The sequence below is a fragment of the Borostomias antarcticus genome (genome assembly GCF_949987555.1).
Source record: "Borostomias antarcticus genome assembly, chromosome: 12".
Classification (NCBI taxonomy): Eukaryota; Metazoa; Chordata; class Actinopteri; order Stomiiformes; family Stomiidae; genus Borostomias; species Borostomias antarcticus.
This window is the reverse complement of record NC_140245.1, coordinates 8,797,271-8,818,670: the sequence shown is the minus strand read 5'-3', so window position 1 is coordinate 8,818,670 and position 21,400 is coordinate 8,797,271. Positions and strand designations below refer to the sequence as shown.

Below are 21,400 nucleotides of genomic sequence, written 5' to 3'. Positions count from 1 at the left end.
GAGCTCTCACGAACAAACAACTGTCAACAAAACAACTGTCGAATGTCCGGCGTTTTCGTTCTGACGAAACAGACAGCAAAGAAGGTAGATCCTCCTCACTCATCACCGCTCCGCGCGCTATTGCCATGTGGCCAGCTGGAGACACTCCGCTCGTGACTGCGAGGGAGAAAAGTTTGTGGCATCGAGGGACATATGGGCTGCTGGGGATCTTGCTTGTTTACTGTCAATAATGCGCACACGCACACCCACACGCACGCATGCACGCGTACACACGCACACACACACACACACACACACACACACACACACACACACACACACACACACACACACACAACTGAAATGGCAACCAAAGGCAAGTGCCTTGCTTACATTCTGTAATATAATATAATTTGGTCCTTTGAGTCAAACCTGCAACCTTTCACTTATTGTCCTGCTTTTCTAAGGTTGAGGCTACTGCCAAATTGTGTGTGTGTGTGACTTTGATATCCATCAAAGCCTCCTAATGCCATACAGATATCCGGAAAGTCTCACATTTGAACCTCTCACATTGAATCTCACATTGAAACGTCACATTCACACGTGTCACAAAAATAACTCACAAAGGGAAAGATCTCAAGTTGGCCTGATGTACTTGGGAAGCCATTTATCCCTCGCTGGGAATGTCTGTCTTTCACTGCAGTCAGCTGCCCTGGCGTGAGGTCCTGGAAACCTGCTGCTTCAATCAACGCTCACAAGTCCTTCATCAGGCTGGAGATACAGGGACAGAGAGACACCAGCCTTTATACAAAGACATCAATACCAGAACAAAAAACAGGGCTTTTGTCAGCATTGCTCAGCTTGAGTCAGAGTTTCGGAGGTATGCACCCCCCCCTCCCCTAAAAAGAACAAAAACAGGAAGTCATTGATAACCTGGCATGATCTCCGTAAGCTGGTGCGCCCTGTTTTAACTTGCACGTGACCTTTGATTGTATTGAACATAGGATCTCACTGCACATAGCCTACATAAACACAACACGCTGTACATTACCACATTGCACACATAATGTATAGTATACACCTTGCACATCATTTTGTATTTGCCCTTTGCTCCCTGCACTGCTGTATATTTGCACTGTCCTGTCTCTGTCCTGTCTTTGCGCTGCCCTGTCTAGTCCTTGTACCCTGTCTATTGTTGTTTATCCAACGGTGTTATGCACCAACTGACCAGAACAAATTCATAGTATGCGTGAAAACCTACATAGCAAAAATAAAATCGGATTCAGATTCTGAAAGAAATAAAAATAAAAGATGATATTCTCTGTAATTCTCGTAGATCATATTCACTAGCAGCGTGGGAGTTACATGGAGGCCAGGGCCGTCGAAGCCCCTCGCACTGGCTATTCTGTTCACAACGACCACTGGCTATTCTGTTCACAACGACCACTGCCGCTTTCAAAGCAGCACAATCAAGATTTTGACAGTAGCAGGGGCACAAAAGCCATGGTGGCCGCAGGGGGCACAATTATTTACAGGGCATCACGGCCAGAGCGAAGAGCATCAATGGCCTCCATGGCCTCCCTGCAATTCCCACCCTGCTTTGGGCCCTAGAAAATTGAGCAACACTGAAGGCCTAATGGCCTTGTCCCTAAAATGATGAAATTCCTACCCTGGTCACTGCTGAACAAATCCTCCCACTGCCTCAGGATTAATCATCACCATGCATCACATCATCAACAATGGTCCATATGGACGCTTACATGGCCATGGATGGACACACTAACAGATGTAATGATTCACCATGTAAAATCAGGCCTTTTTCAGCAGCACACGTGCACCAGAACAGAAAAAAACAAACCAGCAAAATGAATCTACGCAAATAGAAGATGAGGTACAATGTACATTTTACATAATAAAGCAACAACCAATAGCCTAGGTACAGTATATCCAGATTTGCATCCTTATTGTTTTGGGACCTGGATGTAAAGGCTACTTGTGAAACTACATCGGTGTGAGGCTTGTGGCTGATTAATATGCCTCTAACATTTGTGCAGTGTCTTCATGCGCTGGGCAAAAAATGTTTTATATTAGTTTTATGTTATGAGTTATTATGAAAGGATAATAGGCAATTTCCTGTTTAAATTGGTTATTATACAGGGAGCATAGATGTTTGAACCTGTTTAAACTTTGTCCTGGCATAGTTCTCCCCTGGTTACAGTAATGGTTGAAATACACTGAAATACTGTTGTGTTAAGAATGAATGAAGAGGCAAAACAGATTGATCCATATGAAGAAGTACTACCCTGACCTTTCCTTCTAACTCGTATTGTATTTGTACTCAGCTGCTCTTGCACTTTTACTTCAGCACTAGGCTCTTAGATGCTTGTTTAGAAAGAGATGCACTTACAGTATGTATGGGTTCTGGTGAGTAGTAGTACATTTGACTACCCTACGTTGAATGCACTTATTGTAAGTCACTATAAGTCTATAAAAAGTGTCGGCCAAATGACTAATGCAATGTAAGATGTGAAAGAATTTCCAGGTTCAAACAATCCTCTTTGAATGCCACTCATCTAATTAATTCAGCCTGTGCTAGAGTGCAAGTTACACTCACTACCTGCTTCATTTGTGTTAGTTCCAGTCCACAGTACACTAAAGCCCTGGGGGATGTCAGGTCAGTGTGGAGAGTGTGGAGAGGACTCAGGACTCAGCAGAGGACTCAGCTGTGCAGTTAACCTTGGAAAACAGCAGAAAACTACTGTCACACTTCACCCTGAAAAAATAGGGCTAGTGCACACGCACAAACACAGACACACACACACACACACACACACACACACACACACACACACTGCCCTCTGTGGACACAAGGGAAGCCAACTTCCCCACACGGGGATCAATAAAGGCTCTCGTATCATAACTCTATACAGTAAATACAGTAATGTAACAGCCACTTTATAGCCACCATAAATATTATGAAACACTCCGTTCACAATTCTTAATATAGGTGGCATACTCTACAGTATACAGTATATGGGAGACAGGAATAGAGAACGTGTGAACATTTCTGAGTGAATGCAAACCATTGCGATGTGCATTTGGAAAGGAACCAAACATTTATTTCAGTTTTACATAGATTGTAAACATAATTACACAGGTTTGAAAGCTCTTGATGTCTTTAGTTAAATACGCTTCTACAGTCAGCCACAGAGCAGATGAGATGAAGACAGAACATGATCAAAACCACCTCCGAGTCAGAGAGAGAGAGAGGGGGGGAGGGGGAGAGGGGGGGGGGTGGAGAGAGAGAGAGAGAGAGAGAGGGAGAGAGAGAGAGGGGGGGAGGGTGGAGAGAGAGGGAGAGAGACACAGAGAGAGAGACAGAGAGAGAGAGAGGGGGGGTGGAGAGAGAGAGGGAGAGAGAGACAGAGACAGAGAGAGAAGATTCAGACCACCTGGGGTTCAGCTTGGTCTGGACACATCATATGGTTGATGGTCCCAGTCTGGAAGGATAACCACTCTGATGAAAAAACAGAACCATCATGAACCACATGGACTCACAATGAAGGTGATCATCTCTGCACTAAGATAGTGAACGATACAGACTTTCAATCAAACATTGTTCAGAATCCAGTTTTAATATTTTGAACGAACCATCCGAACCACACTGAAAACATTTCTTCATTGTTACAAAAAAATGGTACCAAAGATGGGGCTATTTTGTGCATTCACAAAGGAACTGGACAGAAAAAGCTACAATAATGGTTTCTCCTTTAAAAAAATCCCTACCCAAATATATAAACTTAATTGTATAATCAAGGTATATACAGGGTTTAATATCTCAACATTTATTTCGAGCAATTGAGGTATACCATCTGGAGGAATGGAATCTATCTGGTAGAATAAGCTCTTGTTGAGTTGATAGTGCATTTAAGCAATGCTGAGCAATCTTTACATAAACTATCTCTAATTTAATACTGGATTTGATACAAATAATAAGAAATAATACTTTGAAAAAACAACACAAGTCAACTACGAGTAAACATAGTTTGAAAAGGTTGTCGTCATCCAGTTTTGTAACCTATTTATTCTTGGAGGGGTTTGAAAATGAGGAAACGGTCGTTCATGGTGGTCAATATTTACAAAAGGAAACTTCATAATTACAAATAGGGGGATTTTAAAATCTTATTGTTGATATTAACATTGCATTACAAAACAACAACGTGGCATTACTTCTCAATTAGTTCTCAACAGACATTTAAAACCAACAAATATATTTATTGCAAATTTATTTCTATATAGTTACCAACATTTATTCAAACTTTAAGAGCTCGGTACACATGCAAGTTTTGAAAGTGGATTCAGAAAGAACAGTATTGTACAAAATAATAATAATAATTACAGTTTGTCAAAATGCACTTCTGTAGCACCTCAGCGTTTTGTGGTCCGCACAAAAGCGCCTCTCTGTGGTTGTGTTTGGAGCAGCACCTGGGGCATCCAGACAGGGGGGCGGGGCATGGGGGTGAGGAGGCTGGGCTAGGTAGGATGGGCGGGCTGGGGGGGGGGGGGGGGGGGGCGGAGTGGAGTCCTCCCTCTGTTGCTGAAAGTGCGCCACTGTCCGCCACGGCATCAAATGTCCTTTTTCCTGATGTCACTCCCGTTACAAGTTAAAGTCATGTGATTTTTTTTTGGCCCTACAAGGGCGAGGAGGGTTTTCCCCTGGACGATGCTTACTGGACAGGGCATGGGGCACCTTCTCCGTGCTCCTGCCGATCTTACGAATAAAAATAGAAAACACAGGTTTTGGCGCCGAGGAGAAGAGAAGAGGTGATGTAGACGGTCTCGGCGTGCATGTGCCCCCTCAGACCCTGTCTTTCAGCCGGGAGGGGGGGGCGGGAGGGGGGGGGGGGGAGCGGGCGTGGTTAGCCGAGGAAACAGACAGGGCCGACCTCGAACCCGAACCTCTGGTTGGGATCCCCAAAGTCATTCAGCATCACGTCGATGATGGGCACCTGGTCGATGCGTGGAGTGTTGATCTCCATCACGGTCTTGGAGTAGCCCTGCTTCAACTGTGAAGGAGAGAGAGAGGATAATAATAATAATAATAATAACAATAATAATAATAATAACAACAATATTATTATTATTATTATTAATAATGATAATAACAACAACAATAATAATAATAATATTGTTGTTATTATTAATATTATTATTAATAATAATCCATGTTATTTGTATTGCAAAGTGCTACAGATTAAAAGCATGAAAGTGCGATTTGAGATGAGGATGAGAGAGGGAGGGGCAGGATGACAGAGAGAGAGAGAAAGAGAGAGAGAGAGAGAGAGTCCACAGTTACTCTAATAACCAAAACTAGACCACTATATCAACAGTCCACTGACTACATCCCAGCTCCTGCACCCTAGATGAGGTTCTAGGGGTTCCGGGTTGCTTGGACCGTACCGAGCAGCCATCCGACAGGGCCTTGATGAAGGGGTTGTTGTCGTAGGACATCTCTTCGTCGTTGGAGCCCAGGAAGCGCAGCGCCTTGTCGTAGCTGTCGGCCTTGGCGTCGTACCAGGCCACCGACTGGTGGCAGATGTAGGTGAAGTTCTGCCTGGCCGAGGAGCTCAGCAGCTTCAGGAAGGTCATCTGGACCGGGTTGATGCTGTTCTCCTCCACGTCCACGTAGTTCAACTGGGGGAGGGAGAGAAGTATGGAGAGAGGGAGGGAGAGAGGGAGGGAGGGAGGGAGGGAAAGAGGGAGGGAGAGAAGGAGAGAGGGAGGGAGGGAGGGAGGGAGGGAGGGAGGGAGGGAGCGAAGGATGGAGAGAGGGAGGGAGGGAGGGAGAGAGGGAGGGAGGGAGAGAAGAAGGGAGAGAGGGAGGGAGGGAGGGGAGTGTAGAGGGAGAAGGGAAGAAGGGATCGAGGGTGGGAGAAAGGAGAGGCTTTAGACTAAGCACTGACAAAACACTTCCTGGTTCAGTGATCACCGACGTTAATGCTGTGGAAATAAGACTCTGCATAGGGAATGGGTGGAAACTGGTTTACTTACGATTTTACCGCGTTTGAATTCACTGAACCATGAACCTGGAGTCTCCTTTGGCCAGTTGGATATTCTAACCTATAGAAGAGACACAGGTGAAGAGGTCATGATCAAAACGCAACACGTTTAATATAGATTTAGCTGGCACTAATGGACTAATGGAATGGATAGGCAGTTCCTTACGCCAACAGACTTCTGGTCGGGGTAGATGCAGGTCTCTCCTCCTCCGGTGAAGTTGCAGAAGACCTTGAAGGAGTCTCCCGTGCAGCCCTGGTTGGGATCAATCCAGTATTCACCTGAGGATTGCCCACGCGTGCACACACACACACACACACACACACACACACACACACACACACACACACACACACACACACACACACACACACACACACACACACACACACACACACACAAACAAATACGATTAAAGGAGTATAAATTATACTTTACACTCTACTTTATCCCTCTGGCACGGTGTCAACACAGTCTAACTAAGTGCCAGTTCTGGCTCAGTTATCGACCCAGTTCTAACCGCGTCCTCCGACCACGTTCTATGGTGACCCACCGTCGGGGAAGTCCGGCTGGCTGAGGTGCAGGTCGTTGCAGGTCCTGCCAGGGTTGTCCTGGGTGCCCATGGGGAACTTCATGCGCTCGATGTCCTGCTTCAGGTTGTTCAGGGAGCCGAACACGTCCTCCATGCCCGCCATGGCGTCGGCGCCATAGTCGGCCAGCGGCTCGTCCGCCTGCTCCTCCGCGTGGCGCCTGGTCTTCCCGGAGGAGTGCTGGATGGGCAGCGGCTGGATGATGTCGCCGGGGGGGCCCTGTAACGGCAGACGAGAGGCCGGTGAGAATCGCCCGATCGGAGCGCATCGTCTCGAGAGCGTCCGTTGAAGGTCTTTGACTGACGAGAGTCTGTATAAGAGTAGTCTGGGTATAAACTTACAGGAGCTCCAGGTGGGCCAATCATACCGGTGTCTCCCTTCTGACCAGCTGAACCCTAAGAAGACGGAACACCAGATAGTTTTAGAAACGGAGTAAAGACACCCGTCCGGGGAGACGACCTGCTGACGGACAGAAGAGGTAACTTACGGACGATCCCTTGGATCCCTTAGATCCTTGAGGTCCCTAGGTTGAGAGAAGACAGAGGCACAGTGAGCGAGCTGAACTATATTAACGAAAGTGAGCTGGTGTTGGTGTGAGGGTCAGATCTTACAGGGATTCCAGGAGGACCAGGAGGGCCGAGAGGTCCAGAAGCTCCACCAATACCCTGAGAACAGACAGCGGAGCAAACCAATGAGAACACCAGGACCGGCAGAGCCGACCAATGAGAATACTAGGACTTAAATGCAGTCACAGTCATAGTGGATAACATGGTACTGTAGCAGCTCATACATATCGTCTACAGGACTGGTTTGGGATCACTTACACCGTCGCCCTTGCCTCCAGCAGTACCCTGGGGTCCGGGGAGACCACGGTCTCCCTTCTCGCCGTGTTCACCCGGCGGCCCGATCAGACCAATCAGACCTGGATGACCCTGGACGACGGAGGGGAGGGGCAGAGAGAAGACCGCCATCAGACCATGGGTGGACCGTGGAAGTCACACAAACATCTGCACGACCATGACGTCATAATGCACAGCAGGCGTTTCTGAACGAGCTTATTATTATTATTATTATTGTCTGTGAAAATGTGTACTTTCACACAAAAGATGATATCATATTCAACCACCTGCAACTGTATTACAATAACAGTAGCTGGCAACAGGAACAGACCTCAGTGTTTTGTTGTGCCAGTAAATAATGATAGTGTTTATAGCAGTGCTCTGCACCAGCACACTTGAGTTATTGCCTCCTGCTGTCCTCCTGGCCTGCTGCATACTGGCATTAAACCAATGATCATAAAGATAATAGTATATCACTTATACACATTCAACAAGAGCAGTAAATCATATGTGGGCACAATGAAATTAATGACTCCGTTGGGTACCAAGTGTTCCTAACACACTCAGAGAAAGTCCGCAGAAATGCAACGGGTCGAGAAGTTAACCCAGATCGGAACAGCCTGTTCTGTAACAATAAAACCAATCAGGATCATCTCATCTAAACTCTCACCTTCTCTCCCTTCGATCCGGGGTCGCCCTTCAAACCAGGAAGTCCAGGTGGTCCCTGCATGCAGAAACACAGTCAGTCTAAGGAATGGGTTTGTCAGGAAGGCTCGGTTCAACACATCGAAGGTGCTACTCCGGCTAAATGAGGCGACCGGTGATGGGACTCTCTCTCACCATAGGCCCAGGGGGGCCATCTTGTCCAGAGGAACCAGGCAGTCCTTGTTCACCCTGACAAGAAACACCACATTAGTTTGCACCATTTACAGTAAGGACAGATATGTACGTGGATCATTATTATTTGTTATATATATCTGCATTAACGGTGGATCTTGGGTCCATGGCTAATTCAACTCACCACGGGTCCAGGGATTCCGCGCAGACCTTCGGGGCCGGACTTTCCAGAGGGTCCCTGGGGGCCGACGGGCCCGGTCTTACCGGCGGGGCCCTCAGCTCCAGCCTCACCCTGTGTTCCAGGAGACACAGGAACACAACGTCACATCACAGACCCACAGACGGACCAGGGCTGGCCCCTCAAAGAGCCTACATTAAAACCGGATTTAGATATTATCAGCATTGCATGGAGCCAATTGTGTCAAGACTTCATCCGTTTTCTATGAGAAGTGAGAGGAATGGAAGAGCCATAGATTTCACATCTGTTTGGATGACGGGATCTCCGGATTAAACCATTCTGACATGCAATTAGGCCTCCTTTCTGACAAGAGAGGCTTCCGCTTGTCTCCGTAACTCTAATCCAAGACTGCCTTTCATATGGATATCTATCTGTGTGTGTGTGTGTGCGTGTGCATGTGTGTCAGTGCGTGTGTGTACAGTACTGTACGTGTGTGTGTTTGCGTGCGTGCATGCGTGTGTGTGTGTCAGTGCATGCGTGTGGGTGTGTATATGTGTGCATGTGTGTGTGTGTGTGTGCGTGCGTCCGTGTGTGCGTGAGTGTGTGCATGAGTGTGTATGTGTGTGTCACCGTAAATAGCAGCGTGTTTAGACGATAAACATGGTCTCACCTTTGACCCCTTCTCCCCCTGTCTGCCCTCAGTGCCTGCTCGTCCAACGGGTCCCTGGGAAGGCAAGTCATCAAGCAAGAGTCATCGTCTGTAACAGATGCTACACCACAAGTCCTGATGACAAAGCTAAACTGATTTGGATAATTAAGCGCAGTGCTACTCTGGCGGTACACACGACTATTCATGTACGGCGTTCGCCAACGGGCGCTGAAGTCGTACTAATTGTTCTGATGCGCCGACCCTGAAAAGTAGCAGAATGTGGGTCGCACAGGGACAAACACCAGAGTCGATCGCCCTACATTTCAAAACACACTGTACAGCGGCTAAAAGTAGATTAGTACGCAGGCTGTAGAAACACTGCCTCAGGCGGAAGTCATAAACGTGTCATTCTGTCATCAGGAACCATAATCTAAAGCAACAAACAAAAGAGGCTGGCCTTACAGTAGATGGAGGCGAAGTATATGTCTCAGTGTGTCTGTACTGTACTTAGAATGCATCACAACACCTCCCTGACCAGCAGAGAGGATATATTCGCTGGGACTTGAAATTTAGGCTTGTGAATTACCATGAGATATGAGCAAGGAAGGGGGCACCTGCATCAACAAAATCCATTAATATGGACGTGGTGTCACATTCTAATTTGCTCTGCGGCCTGTTCCCTGTTCCACCTGCTCAGTATCACCAGAAACTCAGATATTCCTCCGGGGAAACGCTGACACAGCACAGCCCTTCCCTCAAACGCATGACCGGACCACAACCAGCCCGCCGCATTCCTTATTCAGGGCGCGGAGCGGCCCCCCAAACATGCAAGATTAATGAGCCTAATGCTCCGGAGCATTCCGGGGCCCGGCGGCCATGCGAAAGCCAGCCAGCGCGGCGTGACGCAGGGATCCGCTAGGCCTCGGAGTCGGGAGGGGCTACTGCGCCGCTTTTGAACAGGCTTTGCCCCAGAGAGACAAAGTGATTAACACTGTCTCGGAGCTACCGTGTTGTACTTTAATAGTCCATTCGTGTATTTACTTCCATTGGCACTCGTGCGTCACATAACAGTTTTGTGTCTGACTATGCAAGCGCGTTTAATTGACTATGAATTGGAATAACCGCCTCTATACTCTGTTGCCCCAACCTTTTAGTGGGACTATGTTTGCTGTAGCCCTTTATTGCTCGCCATAAAACATTATGGTTGTAAATGGTGCCGGTCATAAAAATATAAGATAACTGTAAACTGATCTGATCTCTAGTCTGGTCTGATGTGACTAGAACAGCGCAAGGTGCCAGAGCTAAAACTGACAGCTTAATTTCCTACTTTCCTAATTCCCTTACTTTGGTGGTTTCACATACGTATCTGTCAGTCAAGCTTAGACGGCGTACAAAACTCCATAACAAACCCCTCTCTATAATATATGCTGGCCTTTGTAGGCGTTCACCCGTTTCAAGGAAAACTGCTTTCCTAGAGGATTTAGTGTGCTAATTCAGCAACAACTTGACTGGAGGGAAATAATGGTAGTAATGTGTGGAGGAAATGTGCATGATTTGTTTCATATCATGCGCCTGTAATTGGTCTTAGCTTCCAGGACCGATGACAGGAAATGGCAACCAGGAGAATTTTCATGTCCTCTGCGATGCCATTTCCTGTATTAACTGTATTGTACTGTACTCACCCTCTTGCCGGGAGGTCCGGGTGGGCCGGCTTCTCCAGAAGGACCAGATGGGCCCTACAGAGGAAGAAGAGAAGGAAGAGGAGGAGGAAGGGAAAGAGGAGGAGGAGTTAAATAAAACATGTTTAAACTATTATCTAAATGATGAGGACCTATTGTATTACTGTGCAGTTCCATATTTCCTTACTCCCCTAGCCTAACTTCACTCTGTTCCTTGTTCACTTGACATCACACTTATCATCGCTGTTACGGAATATTCATGACATTAGGATTATAATACCCCCCAGACATAAGCCATGCATACACATACAGTCTGTATATTCACATATAAATGATGACCAACTGCTGCTGGCATGCATACTGCATAGCTGCTGTAGTCTTGGAGACTGAGCTGAGTTTGTGTGGGTGCAAAGATGGCGGGGACATTCTCCATCTGTTCACCCACGAGGCGCACATTCAGAGCGGACGAATAAGAGTAAACTCACAGGCTGACCGGCTTCTCCGTCATCTCCCTTGTCTCCCGCCAAGCCGTCCAGACCCTGAGCGCACACAGATGGGGAGGTCACGACAGATCACCAGCGCATCACAGTGTCACGGGACATGGCATCACAGGAAAGAGAAACCCATTTTGTGTTTTATTGCTCTCTGTGTGACAACTTGAGACAGGTATTATTGGAAAAAAACGCTTTGTGCCTTCCCTGAAGTGGTTTTAAAAATTGAGTTTTTGATATTGCCCAACTTATTCTCAAAGCTTGGGGGAGAAGGAAAAGTGTGTTGCTTGATTAGTGTCTGCTGATGATGCACAACATAATGATGATTAATGTTTAACTATTTTGGTCTGCTTGTACAGATGTGTCTCATAAGCTCATCATCAGTCATGCTGTATCTCTAGTCACAACAGAATCTCAAACTACAGACAGTTCTACAGACCCTTTTCATGGAATTTTTGGTCACTACTAGGGCAACTTGGTCCAAGTAAACAGAAAACGGAACAGAAACAGAAAACAGAAAACAGAAAACAAAAAAACATCTGCAATAATAGCCAAACGCTAGAAAATAGAGAACTTTCAAATTAACTTTGGGACCTTGTTAAAGAAATAGCTGTTTGTCATGTTTAACGTAGCTGGCTAGCTAGCCATCGCAGCTACTGTCAGTGCTAGCGTCGCGGCAAACCAGATGTTGAGAAGGACTAAAGTGCTGTTATTGTTTTGAATATGAACGTTCCATGAAACAGTCTATGGACAATTCGATGTCAAGTTGCAAATGTAATACACATCCATGAATTAAATGAACACTGCCATGGAGGCAGAGTGCGGTGCATTCACATGGGGCTCCGGTACATCCTGAGTCATTCATACAGTGTATCTCTGAACCCTCTGATGTTCCGGTAGTACTTACACCGACACCGGGCTCTCCGGGGGGGCCTGGGTCTCCGGGGAAGCCCACAGGACCCTGCGGAGAAGAAAACAGAAGAATCGGACTCAGAGACATAGACTAGACTCCCGTTAGAATGAGCAACACCGCTCACAAAGACGTTCTGTTCTGCCGGTGCGGGTAGGTTGTGACGTACAGGGTTACCCTTGGGGCCGTCATCTCCGGGGGGTCCGCGGGCCCCGGCGGGTCCGGCAGCTCCCGGCGGACCGGACTCTCCCTTCTCCCCCGTCTCTCCTCTGGAACCCTGGAGAGAGACAGCGGGGTCAAACCCGTCACCACACTGTCAACACCGCACTGTGGTCAGAGCCAACGCAACAGTCCACTCACAAGTCAGTCTCTAAACGCTGAGCTCAACTAGAGATTGAAGACGTCGTCCAGGTTTTGTCGCCAAAGGTGGGTGGAAACAACTTGATAGATTGAGAAAAAAAAACTGCATTGCAGAACCAATCCAAGGTCTTGAGGGCGGTCCTTCCTAATGGGGAAGTGAATGTTTGGTTTTGATTCTCCACTCCAGTCTGTTTGGAGGACATGATTTCTAGTAAGGCGGGTCCTTTAACCTATTGGAGATGTAGGCAGTGGCTCTTGGTAGTGTCGGTTTTCAAGATGTCTCCAGACTTCAGGTAAGGAGACAGGACACAGAGTACGCATGGAAAAATCCTCTAGCATCGACATCCAAATCACAATAGTGAATTTTAACACACGTGTATGAATACAATATTTGCTTCAAACGGAAACATTCCTACCAACTACGCCCTGAAGTGTGCTCTAAAGTGTATCATAGACAAAAAAAACATTTTGCCTTGACGTGGCAGCGTACGTCTGCGACCCCACTGGCTGGTCCAGAGCGGAAGGGGAGGCGTAATGGCTTCTGAAGAGGGGCCGTTAGCCAGTGCGTTCCGGCTGACCTGTTCTCAAGTCCGCGCTACCGACAGATGCCCCTCTCCTCCAGACCACGGTGACTCGCTGTCTGTCGGCCGCGTCCACACCGACACCCCCGGACGGACGGAGGGAGGAGAGGGTGCTGTTCCAAATTCACACCACCGCGCTAAAACCAGGACCGGCGCGAGCCAAGGCCGTTGATTTCCACACGGGCCTTTCCAGCGATGGCTAGGGGTGGATGCGCGCCCAAGCCGGCGTGACGGTAGCTCAGTTCAGCTTGGTTCGGCTCGGCTGGCCTCCTCCTATTAGGAGGGCTGATGCTGTACAGAAACCCTCACAGGTCTGCACATGCGCCCGCCGACTTAGCCTCGATCAATAAGATCAACATGCGTGGCGTGCGCCGGAAGATATCGACCGCGGTTCAGGAGGGGAGTGGACCATCATAGCCACAAGCTTAGCCAGAGAACAATCAGCCGGCGGACGCATCGTCATGTCAAATCTGCTAATAGGATATTCAAACATTCGCCTCCGACAGAAGCCCTGTTGGTTTGATTAATAGATTTAAACTGAAATCCAAATATGGCCATGCCAATTATCTCTTAAGCTTCCAGCTGTCAATCTTGGCCATGTATCACCCAGGAAATGGGGAGGAGGTGGGGGGGGGGGGTGTAGACAGCTTGGGGTAGATACACAGTATCCCTGTTGAGAGTGACAAATAACAACCACAGCTCAATCAGCTGCTCGAAGATATCTACTACGTGACTACATTAGTAAAATAGTCACATGAGGGAGAACGATGCCTTTGGAAATGGAAACTTCCCACGCGGACTCACACAACGATGTCGCTTGAGCGCTGTTGTACGTTACTGTCAGTTGTTTACAGCCCCCTTCTCTGAGTAGCCGGCGTCTCTGACACCTGTGCTTGTTCTGCGTCAGACTAGGCGGTGTACTTACTCCAGGGCCGGACTCTCCAGGTGGTCCGGGGTTGCCAGCTTCGCCAGTCTCACCCTGCAGAACCACACAAAGGTCACAGGTTACAGTTCTAAAAGAAGACCGGGCAGGTTCCTCCATGACACAACTGACACGACGGTCCAACCCGCCCTCGACCGACCGCCCGGTGGCGTGGCGGTTCATGGCTCTTACCTTTTCTCCGTTGCCTCCCTGGGAGCCTACACCGCCGGGAGGACCAGGGGCGCCCTGCGGAGAACACAGAGAACGTCTGTCATCAAACACAAATGGAACTACGGTATCGCAAATGGGATTACAGATTACAGACTGAAGATTACACTTACATCTGCTCCGCTAGAACCCTGGGGGCCACGGGGGCCTGGTGGACCAGGGGGACCCTGTCAACAGAGCAGAGAGAGAGAGAGAGAGAGAGAGAGAGAGAGAGAGAGAGAGAGAGAGATAAGAGACACTGGAAAGCTGGGGTCTCTGGATGGCTCATCTGTAGGCTGGAATGTATCTCTGAAAGGGGCCGGCGTTTATTTGGCGCTGCGGCCGTGTTGACTCACCATGGGGCCGACATCGCCGTTCTCTCCCTTCTCACCTGGGGGGCCAGGCAGTCCCTGCAAGGGAGGGAGGGAGCAGTCTTTAGTGTTCAACCAAGCCACTCCTCATCCTCATCCTCATCTTCATCCTTGTAACGGATGATTTTAATGAAAACAAATGGCTCTTGCTAGAAGAAACCTCACTATATACATGTAAACACAAGTTTGTTGTAGCTGGGCAAAATAATAATAATAAAAAAAGCTTGTTAGAAATGCATGCTGGGCGATGATGATGTGTTGTGCGTGGAGAGCGGGGGTCCCAGAAGCCCCTGCGGAGCCGAATACATTCACACACCCGGATCCTTCTCGGTGAAAAACACAATTAGCCGGACGGAACTGCTGGGCAATTAAGGGCTACGTGAGACCCAGGCATTATCCCCTAAATTACAGACACAGAGCTCCATCCGTCACTGTCGCCGGGGAACAGGACACAAAGTGGGCGATGATAAGGGCACAGCTATTCTGTTTTTGCAGATGTAATTACGCACGGCTGAAATCGTTTGCGTGTGTGTAGCAGACGAGGGCGTGTCTCTCTGGCCTAAATGACAACATCCCTGCGGGAGCGGTCTGACTTTGAGCTAATATCTCCTGTATAGTTGGCGTTGTTCGTTTTGGTAGCACTCAGTCAATAGGAGGGTGTATGGAGCGGTAATAATAGGTTACCATAAAACTCAAATGACAGGAATATCCGTCACTGTGACAATCTGTGAGCACTTTTTAAACTATATTTATGATGGATGTCTGCTATTGGGGAGAAGGCTAATTTAGAGACTGAAACCTCAGTTATAGTAATACATGTACAGTACAGTATGTAGGTATGAGGAGGGCATGGAATAAACACACACGCACACACACACACACACACACACAGATGCAAACATGCGCGCGCGTGCGCGCACACACTAGGGATGAGACGGTATACCGTAAAATGGTGAAACGCGGTATGAAATGTCCACGGTATTAGAACTGTGACATTCCCTGTGTTTACGGTATTACGTTTACGGTATTACACAATAATGCGCTGCTGAAACTTCACATTTCAAGTTGCTTGCAACAGTTAATTTTGTAATTTAATAAAAGCTTGCTATTAATAAACTGAGCTTAATTACAATAGTGTATATTTTCCATCATGTGTTGCACTGTAGTTCCTTCAAGTAAAATACTAGTTTTTTTGGTGTGTGTTGGAGAGGTGAAATGCCGTATACCGTGAAATACCGTAAACCGTACCGTGTAACTAGATACCATACCGTACCGTAATGAAAAAATCCATACCGTCTCATCCCTAGCACACACACACACACACACACACACACACACACACACACACACACACACACACACACACACACACACACACACAAACATTCCTACTGTGTGTTTTGGCAGTGGAATGAAAAGGATTAGTTTAGACCAAATCAATACATGTTTACTTGGCATTTTCCTATACTTTCAGCACTACCCATAACATGTAAAGACATCCTATATGTACGTAATCTAATCTGATATCTACTCTCCTCTGTCCTTCAAAACATTAATATATAATCTAATCTGATACTTACTCTCCTCAGTCCCTCAAAGACTTAATATGATGCATCCATCCGGGATGGCTACAGTTCTGATATGGAATTCAATTCAGCTTTATTTGTAAAGAGCTTCTTTACCGATATACGGTCAGAGAGCAGCTCCAACAGCACATTAGTCATAATTACATGCAAAACATAAAACAGCCGGTTGGCACTGCTGCAAACCTTTGAAAGGTTATTTCAAATCAAAGTAATCAAGTAAGTCAGAAATAAGTAATGCAACAGATAATTTGAACAGACAATCTGAGGTCACAGTGGCTAGTGCATCCTACTGAAGGACAGCTCATCCCGACATGATTACAATAGCTCAGATGAAGAGCATTGCGCACAATTAAGTGTCAGTTGAAGTAGATAACTACATTATCTGGCCCCATTGACTACTACGGTACTCTAATTTCATCCTCACTGAGTCCTTGGATAATTGTCTGAAAGTCATTCTGAAGCGGTCTTTTTTAAAGTCATGTCTACGCAGATTCTTCAGTGATGGCTCAGCACCTCTCATTCCCACGAGTGTGACGTCCTGAAGAGATTGTGATGACGTAGATTGAGACAGACACACCGTAATATGGGTTTATCTATGATCTTAACAAGTGCGACTAAGAATACTTTAAGCTTTGTTGACTACGCTAATCCAGTTAGGATCGGTGCTTAAATCCACCCGGCTGGATGCTCTTTGACAGGGAAAACGTTTCCCCCGCGCTACAAGGCTCGCTGATCGATAGGTCGTCGCTAACCCGCACGGAACCCAAGACGACCGCGCGCGTTTATTTCCCACTTGTCCCTGGCCTGAACGGCGTGTGTTCACTCCCGGGGACTCGGCGGCGGCCAGTGACCGCTGGCTGGGGACACAAACGACCGTATGATTATGATGAAGCGTGACTGGAAGCCAACGGTGCTCCCTGCCATATTAAAACTGAGTATTAAACACCACCCGGCGATGGAGATAGATTTTCTGCACTTTCTCCACCGGTGAGGGGGGCGGGGCGGGGGGGGGGGGGGGAGTAGGAAAACATTATTGACTAGCCCAGAAGGTAAACAAGCTCTCCACACTGCAGAGAGGCTGAGTGTGCATCAGTTAAATATGCTCATATTTCGCTTCCCACTCGATTTTGCACGACGCTAGGGAGGTGGCATCTTTTTGATGAGTCCCGGGGTGTTCCGGGGTTTTGTTACACAAGAACCGGAGAACTCATTCTGTCATGGGCCCCGTTGACACCAGGGAGCAAACAGACCTGTTTAGCCTTGCGCAAAATACTGTATCTGACAGAGGAGAGAGAGAAATAGAGAGAGAGAGAGAGAGAGAGAGAGAGAGTGTGTGTGTGTGTGTGTGTGTGTGTATGTGTGTGTACAGTAACTCACCTGCAGTCCGATTGGCCCAGGCAGGCCGGGAAATCCTCTGGACCCCTCGTCTCCCTTCTGGCCGAACATGCCCTGCTGACCTCTGGGTCCCGGCTCTCCATCACTGCCCTGTGTGTGTGTGGGTGGGGGGGGGGGGGGTGACATCACACAGGTCAGAGGTCACACTAATGGACTATATTACCCATCATGCCAGAGTTCCTCACTGGGGGGGGGGGGGGGGGGCAGAGAGATGTGCTGCCTTAATCTTCCTCCCTGAGGGGCGTTGGTGTAGGGCTGGGGAGTGAGTGAGTGTGTGTGGGGGGGGGGGTGTCTGGAGGGAGGGAGGGAGGGAGAGAAGGAGGGATGGACGAAGGGATGGATGGAGAGAGGGAGGGAGGGAGAGAAGGAGGGAGGGTTGGATGGAGAGAGGGAGGGAGGGAGAGAAGGAGGGAGGGATGGATGGAGAGAGGGAGGGAGGGAGGGAGAGAAGGAGGGAGGGTTGGATGGAGAGGGAGGGAGGGAGGGAGAGAAGGAGGGATGGATGGAGAGAGGGAGGGAGGGAGAGAAGGAGGGATGGATGGAGAGAGGGATGGATGGAGAGAGGGAGGGAGACTGAAGTGCTGACAGACGGGGAGTTTCCGGCTGAGGCTCATGGAACATGTCAGCACTTGAGGGAGCTACAGGGCTGCTAGGTTGAGAGAGCTACATGGCTGCTAGGTTGAGAGAGCTACATGGCTGCTAGGTTGAGAGAGCTACATGGCTGCTAGGTTGAGAGAGCTACATGGCTGCTAGGTTGAGAGAGCTACAGGGCTGCTAGGTTGAGAGAGCTACAGGGCTGCTAGGTTGAGAGAGGGCCAGGGCTGCTAGGTTGAGAGAGCTACAGGGCTGCTAGGTTGAGAGAGCTACAGGGCTGCTAGGTTGAGAGAGGGCCAGGGCTGCTAGGTTGAGAGAGGGCCAGGGCTGCTAGGTTGAGAGAGCTACAGGGCTGCTAGGTTGAGAGAGGGCCAGGGCTGCTAGGTTGAGAGAGCTACAGGGCTGCTAGGTTGAGAGAGCTACAGGGCTGCTAGGTTGAGAGAGGGCCAGGGCTGCTAGGTTGAGAGAGGGCCAGGGCTGCTAGGTTGAGAGAGGGCCAGGGCTGCTAGGTTGAGAGAGCTACAGGGCTGCTAGGTTGAGAGAGCTACAGGGCTGCTAGGTTGAGAGAGCTACAGGGCTGCTAGGTTGAGAGAGGGCCAGGGCTGCTAGGTTGAGAGAGCTACAGGGCTGCTAGGTTGAGAGAGCTACAGGGCTGCTAGGTTGAGAGAGATACAGGGTTGCTAGGTTGAGAGAGCTACAGGGCTGCTAGGTTGAGAGAGCTACAGGGCTGCTAGGTTGAGAGAGCTACAGGGCTGCTAGGTGGTGGCCTGGGAGGGCTGTGTTGCCCGTGGTAGCTTACAGCAGCGCGGGTCAGCGGGAGTAGCTTAGCAGTGGGGGTAGATTACATTTCAAAGGGTTGAATCTTCAGAGAGATCTACAAATAGGCTTCTTCAGGATTGGCTAGGCTTCTGCAGGATGTGCTGTGCTGTATTGTTGCAGCATCAGTTCCCCTCCCACGGTAATCTTCTCATCTAAAAGATGGCATGGCCTTGTACCTTCACGGACCCCCTGCCGTGCTTGTCTTACGGTTCAACGGGGGAAGATATGCGAGGGGAACTAATTTTGGTTTAGATCCCCTTCTCTCCCGCTGTTAAGGAGCTTTGGCTCTTGGTACCAAGAGGAGCCGTACGGAGAGAAGGCCCTCCGGCTGCTAAAGGCTAGCGTTAGCGATACTTCGCGGCCATGCGAGGCACCTAGCGGCAGCCGGGCAGTTCGTAGAGTCCCACGCAGATGGTGGGAGGGGGGGGGGGACAGCCTCGGGCCATCAGGTACCGTACAGCGAACGGGGCCGCGGCGTGAACGGCGAGGAGAGGAGAACGAGGAGAGGCCAAGAGAGGCAGACGGCAGGCGCTTCGGACGAGACACTCACGGCTGGACCCGGAGCTCCGACCACGCCCTGGATGCCACCTGGACCGGGGGGACCCTGGAGGGGGACAGACGAACGACGGGGGAGAGGGTGAGCAGGGTCAGACAGACAGACAGACAGACATTCTGCTTTCAAACAGAGACGACCACAGAGTCACTGTACACACCGCGGTACCGAGACATGTTCTCCGTGGACGGTTTTTACTACTTTGACGTGTCGGGGATGTGGATCTGCAAGAAGAGAAGACCGCTGGTACTCACTTGTTCGCCTTTGTCAGCTTTGCTTCCCTTTTGGCCTGGTTCACCAACTTCTCCCTGTAAAACGGGGAGACACATTAAAAACCCCTCACTAGCCTCTCTGCTGACATCATCTTCAAAAAAAGTTTCCCTCCATTGTATTTATTATGAACGTCACATTAACCACGATTGGGTGGTAAATATTATTCAGAGAGAATTTAATTTGATTGGCCAACAAAGAACTCGCAATTAATTGATTGCTTGGCTCTCGGTGCCCCGGCGCCGGCACCGTCGTCGGCGAGCTGAGGCGGCGAGGGACGTGACCGCGATCTGGGATGTTTGATCAGACGCTAATCCGCGGCGCGGCGCATTAGCTGCGGACGCCCCGGTCGGTTAGCCCGAGGCCAGCTCCCTATGCTAACGCCACGGCGATGGCGGGTGTTGGCGGCGGCGGCGGCATCATGTGTCGGTGGCGCGTGACGCCGCCTGTTTGTTGGGGTTTATCAGCGTTCGTTTACAACCTGTTTGAGATTATGACACATTCCGACTGTCACGGATAGCGTTGATTATATATTCAGTGGGAATGTGAGAGCAGAGCAGATGGGATGAAACGGGTAAGATAACAGGCTACACACACACAGCTGTTTTCACACAGTTTAGGCAGCTTGACTCAACAGTATCGAATCACAGCACGTCCAATACAGGTTGGATAAGCTAACAGAGGGGAAGACTTCAGCATGGAGGTGTGGGTGCAGATCAGTGGCTGGCCTACCTTGTCGCCGTCCTCTCCAGGGGGGCCCTGAGGTCCGGCTGGACCAGGAAGACCGACCGGACCTTGGATGCCGTCGCGACCCGCCGGGCCCATCGGACCTTTCTCTCCCTGGACGTGGTGTGAGGGACACACTGACCGTCAACATGGACACTCCATATTTATCGTCTCATTCTCCATTTTCGATATATACTCTCTAGTGTGTGTGTGTGTGTGTGTGTGTGTGTGTGTGTGTGTACTCACCGGGCCTCCTTTCTCTCCAGCGGGCCCTGGGGGCCCCTGAGGGCCGTTGCGTCCAGACAGACCGATGGGACCGCCGGGGCCAGCAGCACCTCTCTCTCCTGGAGACCCCTGTCACATGTCAGCACAGCATGTCGTCAGACACACACACACACACATCAACACACCACCCTGTCAGACACACACGTACACACACATCAGCACTCCACCCTGTCAGACACACACACACACACACACATCAACACACCACCCTGTCAGACACACACACACACACACACACACACACACACACATCAGCACTCCACCCTGTCAGACACACACACACACACACATCAGCACACCACCCTGTCAGACACACACACACACACACACACACACACACACACACACACACACACACACACACACACACACACACACACACACACACACACACACACACAGGTCGCCAGACACACAGTAGCTCAGGAGATTGAGCAGCCGTCTGGGAATCGAAGGGCTCCCAGTGCGACTCCATCTCCTCCCAGCATCGTGTCGAGGTGTCCTTGCCTCGGGCGAAGACAC

At 49.3% G+C, this 21,400-nt stretch overlaps 1 protein-coding gene across 1 annotated transcript in view; it reads right to left on the bottom strand.

Moving 5' to 3' along the window:
• Window positions 1-4,898: 4,898 nt before the first annotated feature.
• LOC311315681 (collagen alpha-1(XI) chain-like) overlaps window positions 4,899-21,400 on the bottom strand; it is a gene marked incomplete at both ends in the record, with an annotated part of 68,053 nt that continues 51,551 nt past the window's right edge. Inside the window, 26 exon segments of the mRNA XM_084446385.1 lie at window positions 4,899-5,045; window positions 5,440-5,673; window positions 6,031-6,099; window positions 6,205-6,317; window positions 6,590-6,845; window positions 6,968-7,021; window positions 7,114-7,149; window positions 7,238-7,291; window positions 7,451-7,558; window positions 8,136-8,189; window positions 8,306-8,359; window positions 8,487-8,594; window positions 9,151-9,204; window positions 10,812-10,865; window positions 11,294-11,347; window positions 12,207-12,260; window positions 12,379-12,486; window positions 14,076-14,129; window positions 14,265-14,318; window positions 14,414-14,467; window positions 14,636-14,689; window positions 17,614-17,721; window positions 19,595-19,648; window positions 19,852-19,905; window positions 20,600-20,707; window positions 20,840-20,947. Coding sequence (XP_084302511.1) covers window positions 4,899-5,045; window positions 5,440-5,673; window positions 6,031-6,099; window positions 6,205-6,317; window positions 6,590-6,845; window positions 6,968-7,021; window positions 7,114-7,149; window positions 7,238-7,291; window positions 7,451-7,558; window positions 8,136-8,189; window positions 8,306-8,359; window positions 8,487-8,594; window positions 9,151-9,204; window positions 10,812-10,865; window positions 11,294-11,347; window positions 12,207-12,260; window positions 12,379-12,486; window positions 14,076-14,129; window positions 14,265-14,318; window positions 14,414-14,467; window positions 14,636-14,689; window positions 17,614-17,721; window positions 19,595-19,648; window positions 19,852-19,905; window positions 20,600-20,707; window positions 20,840-20,947 — 2,259 coding nt within the window.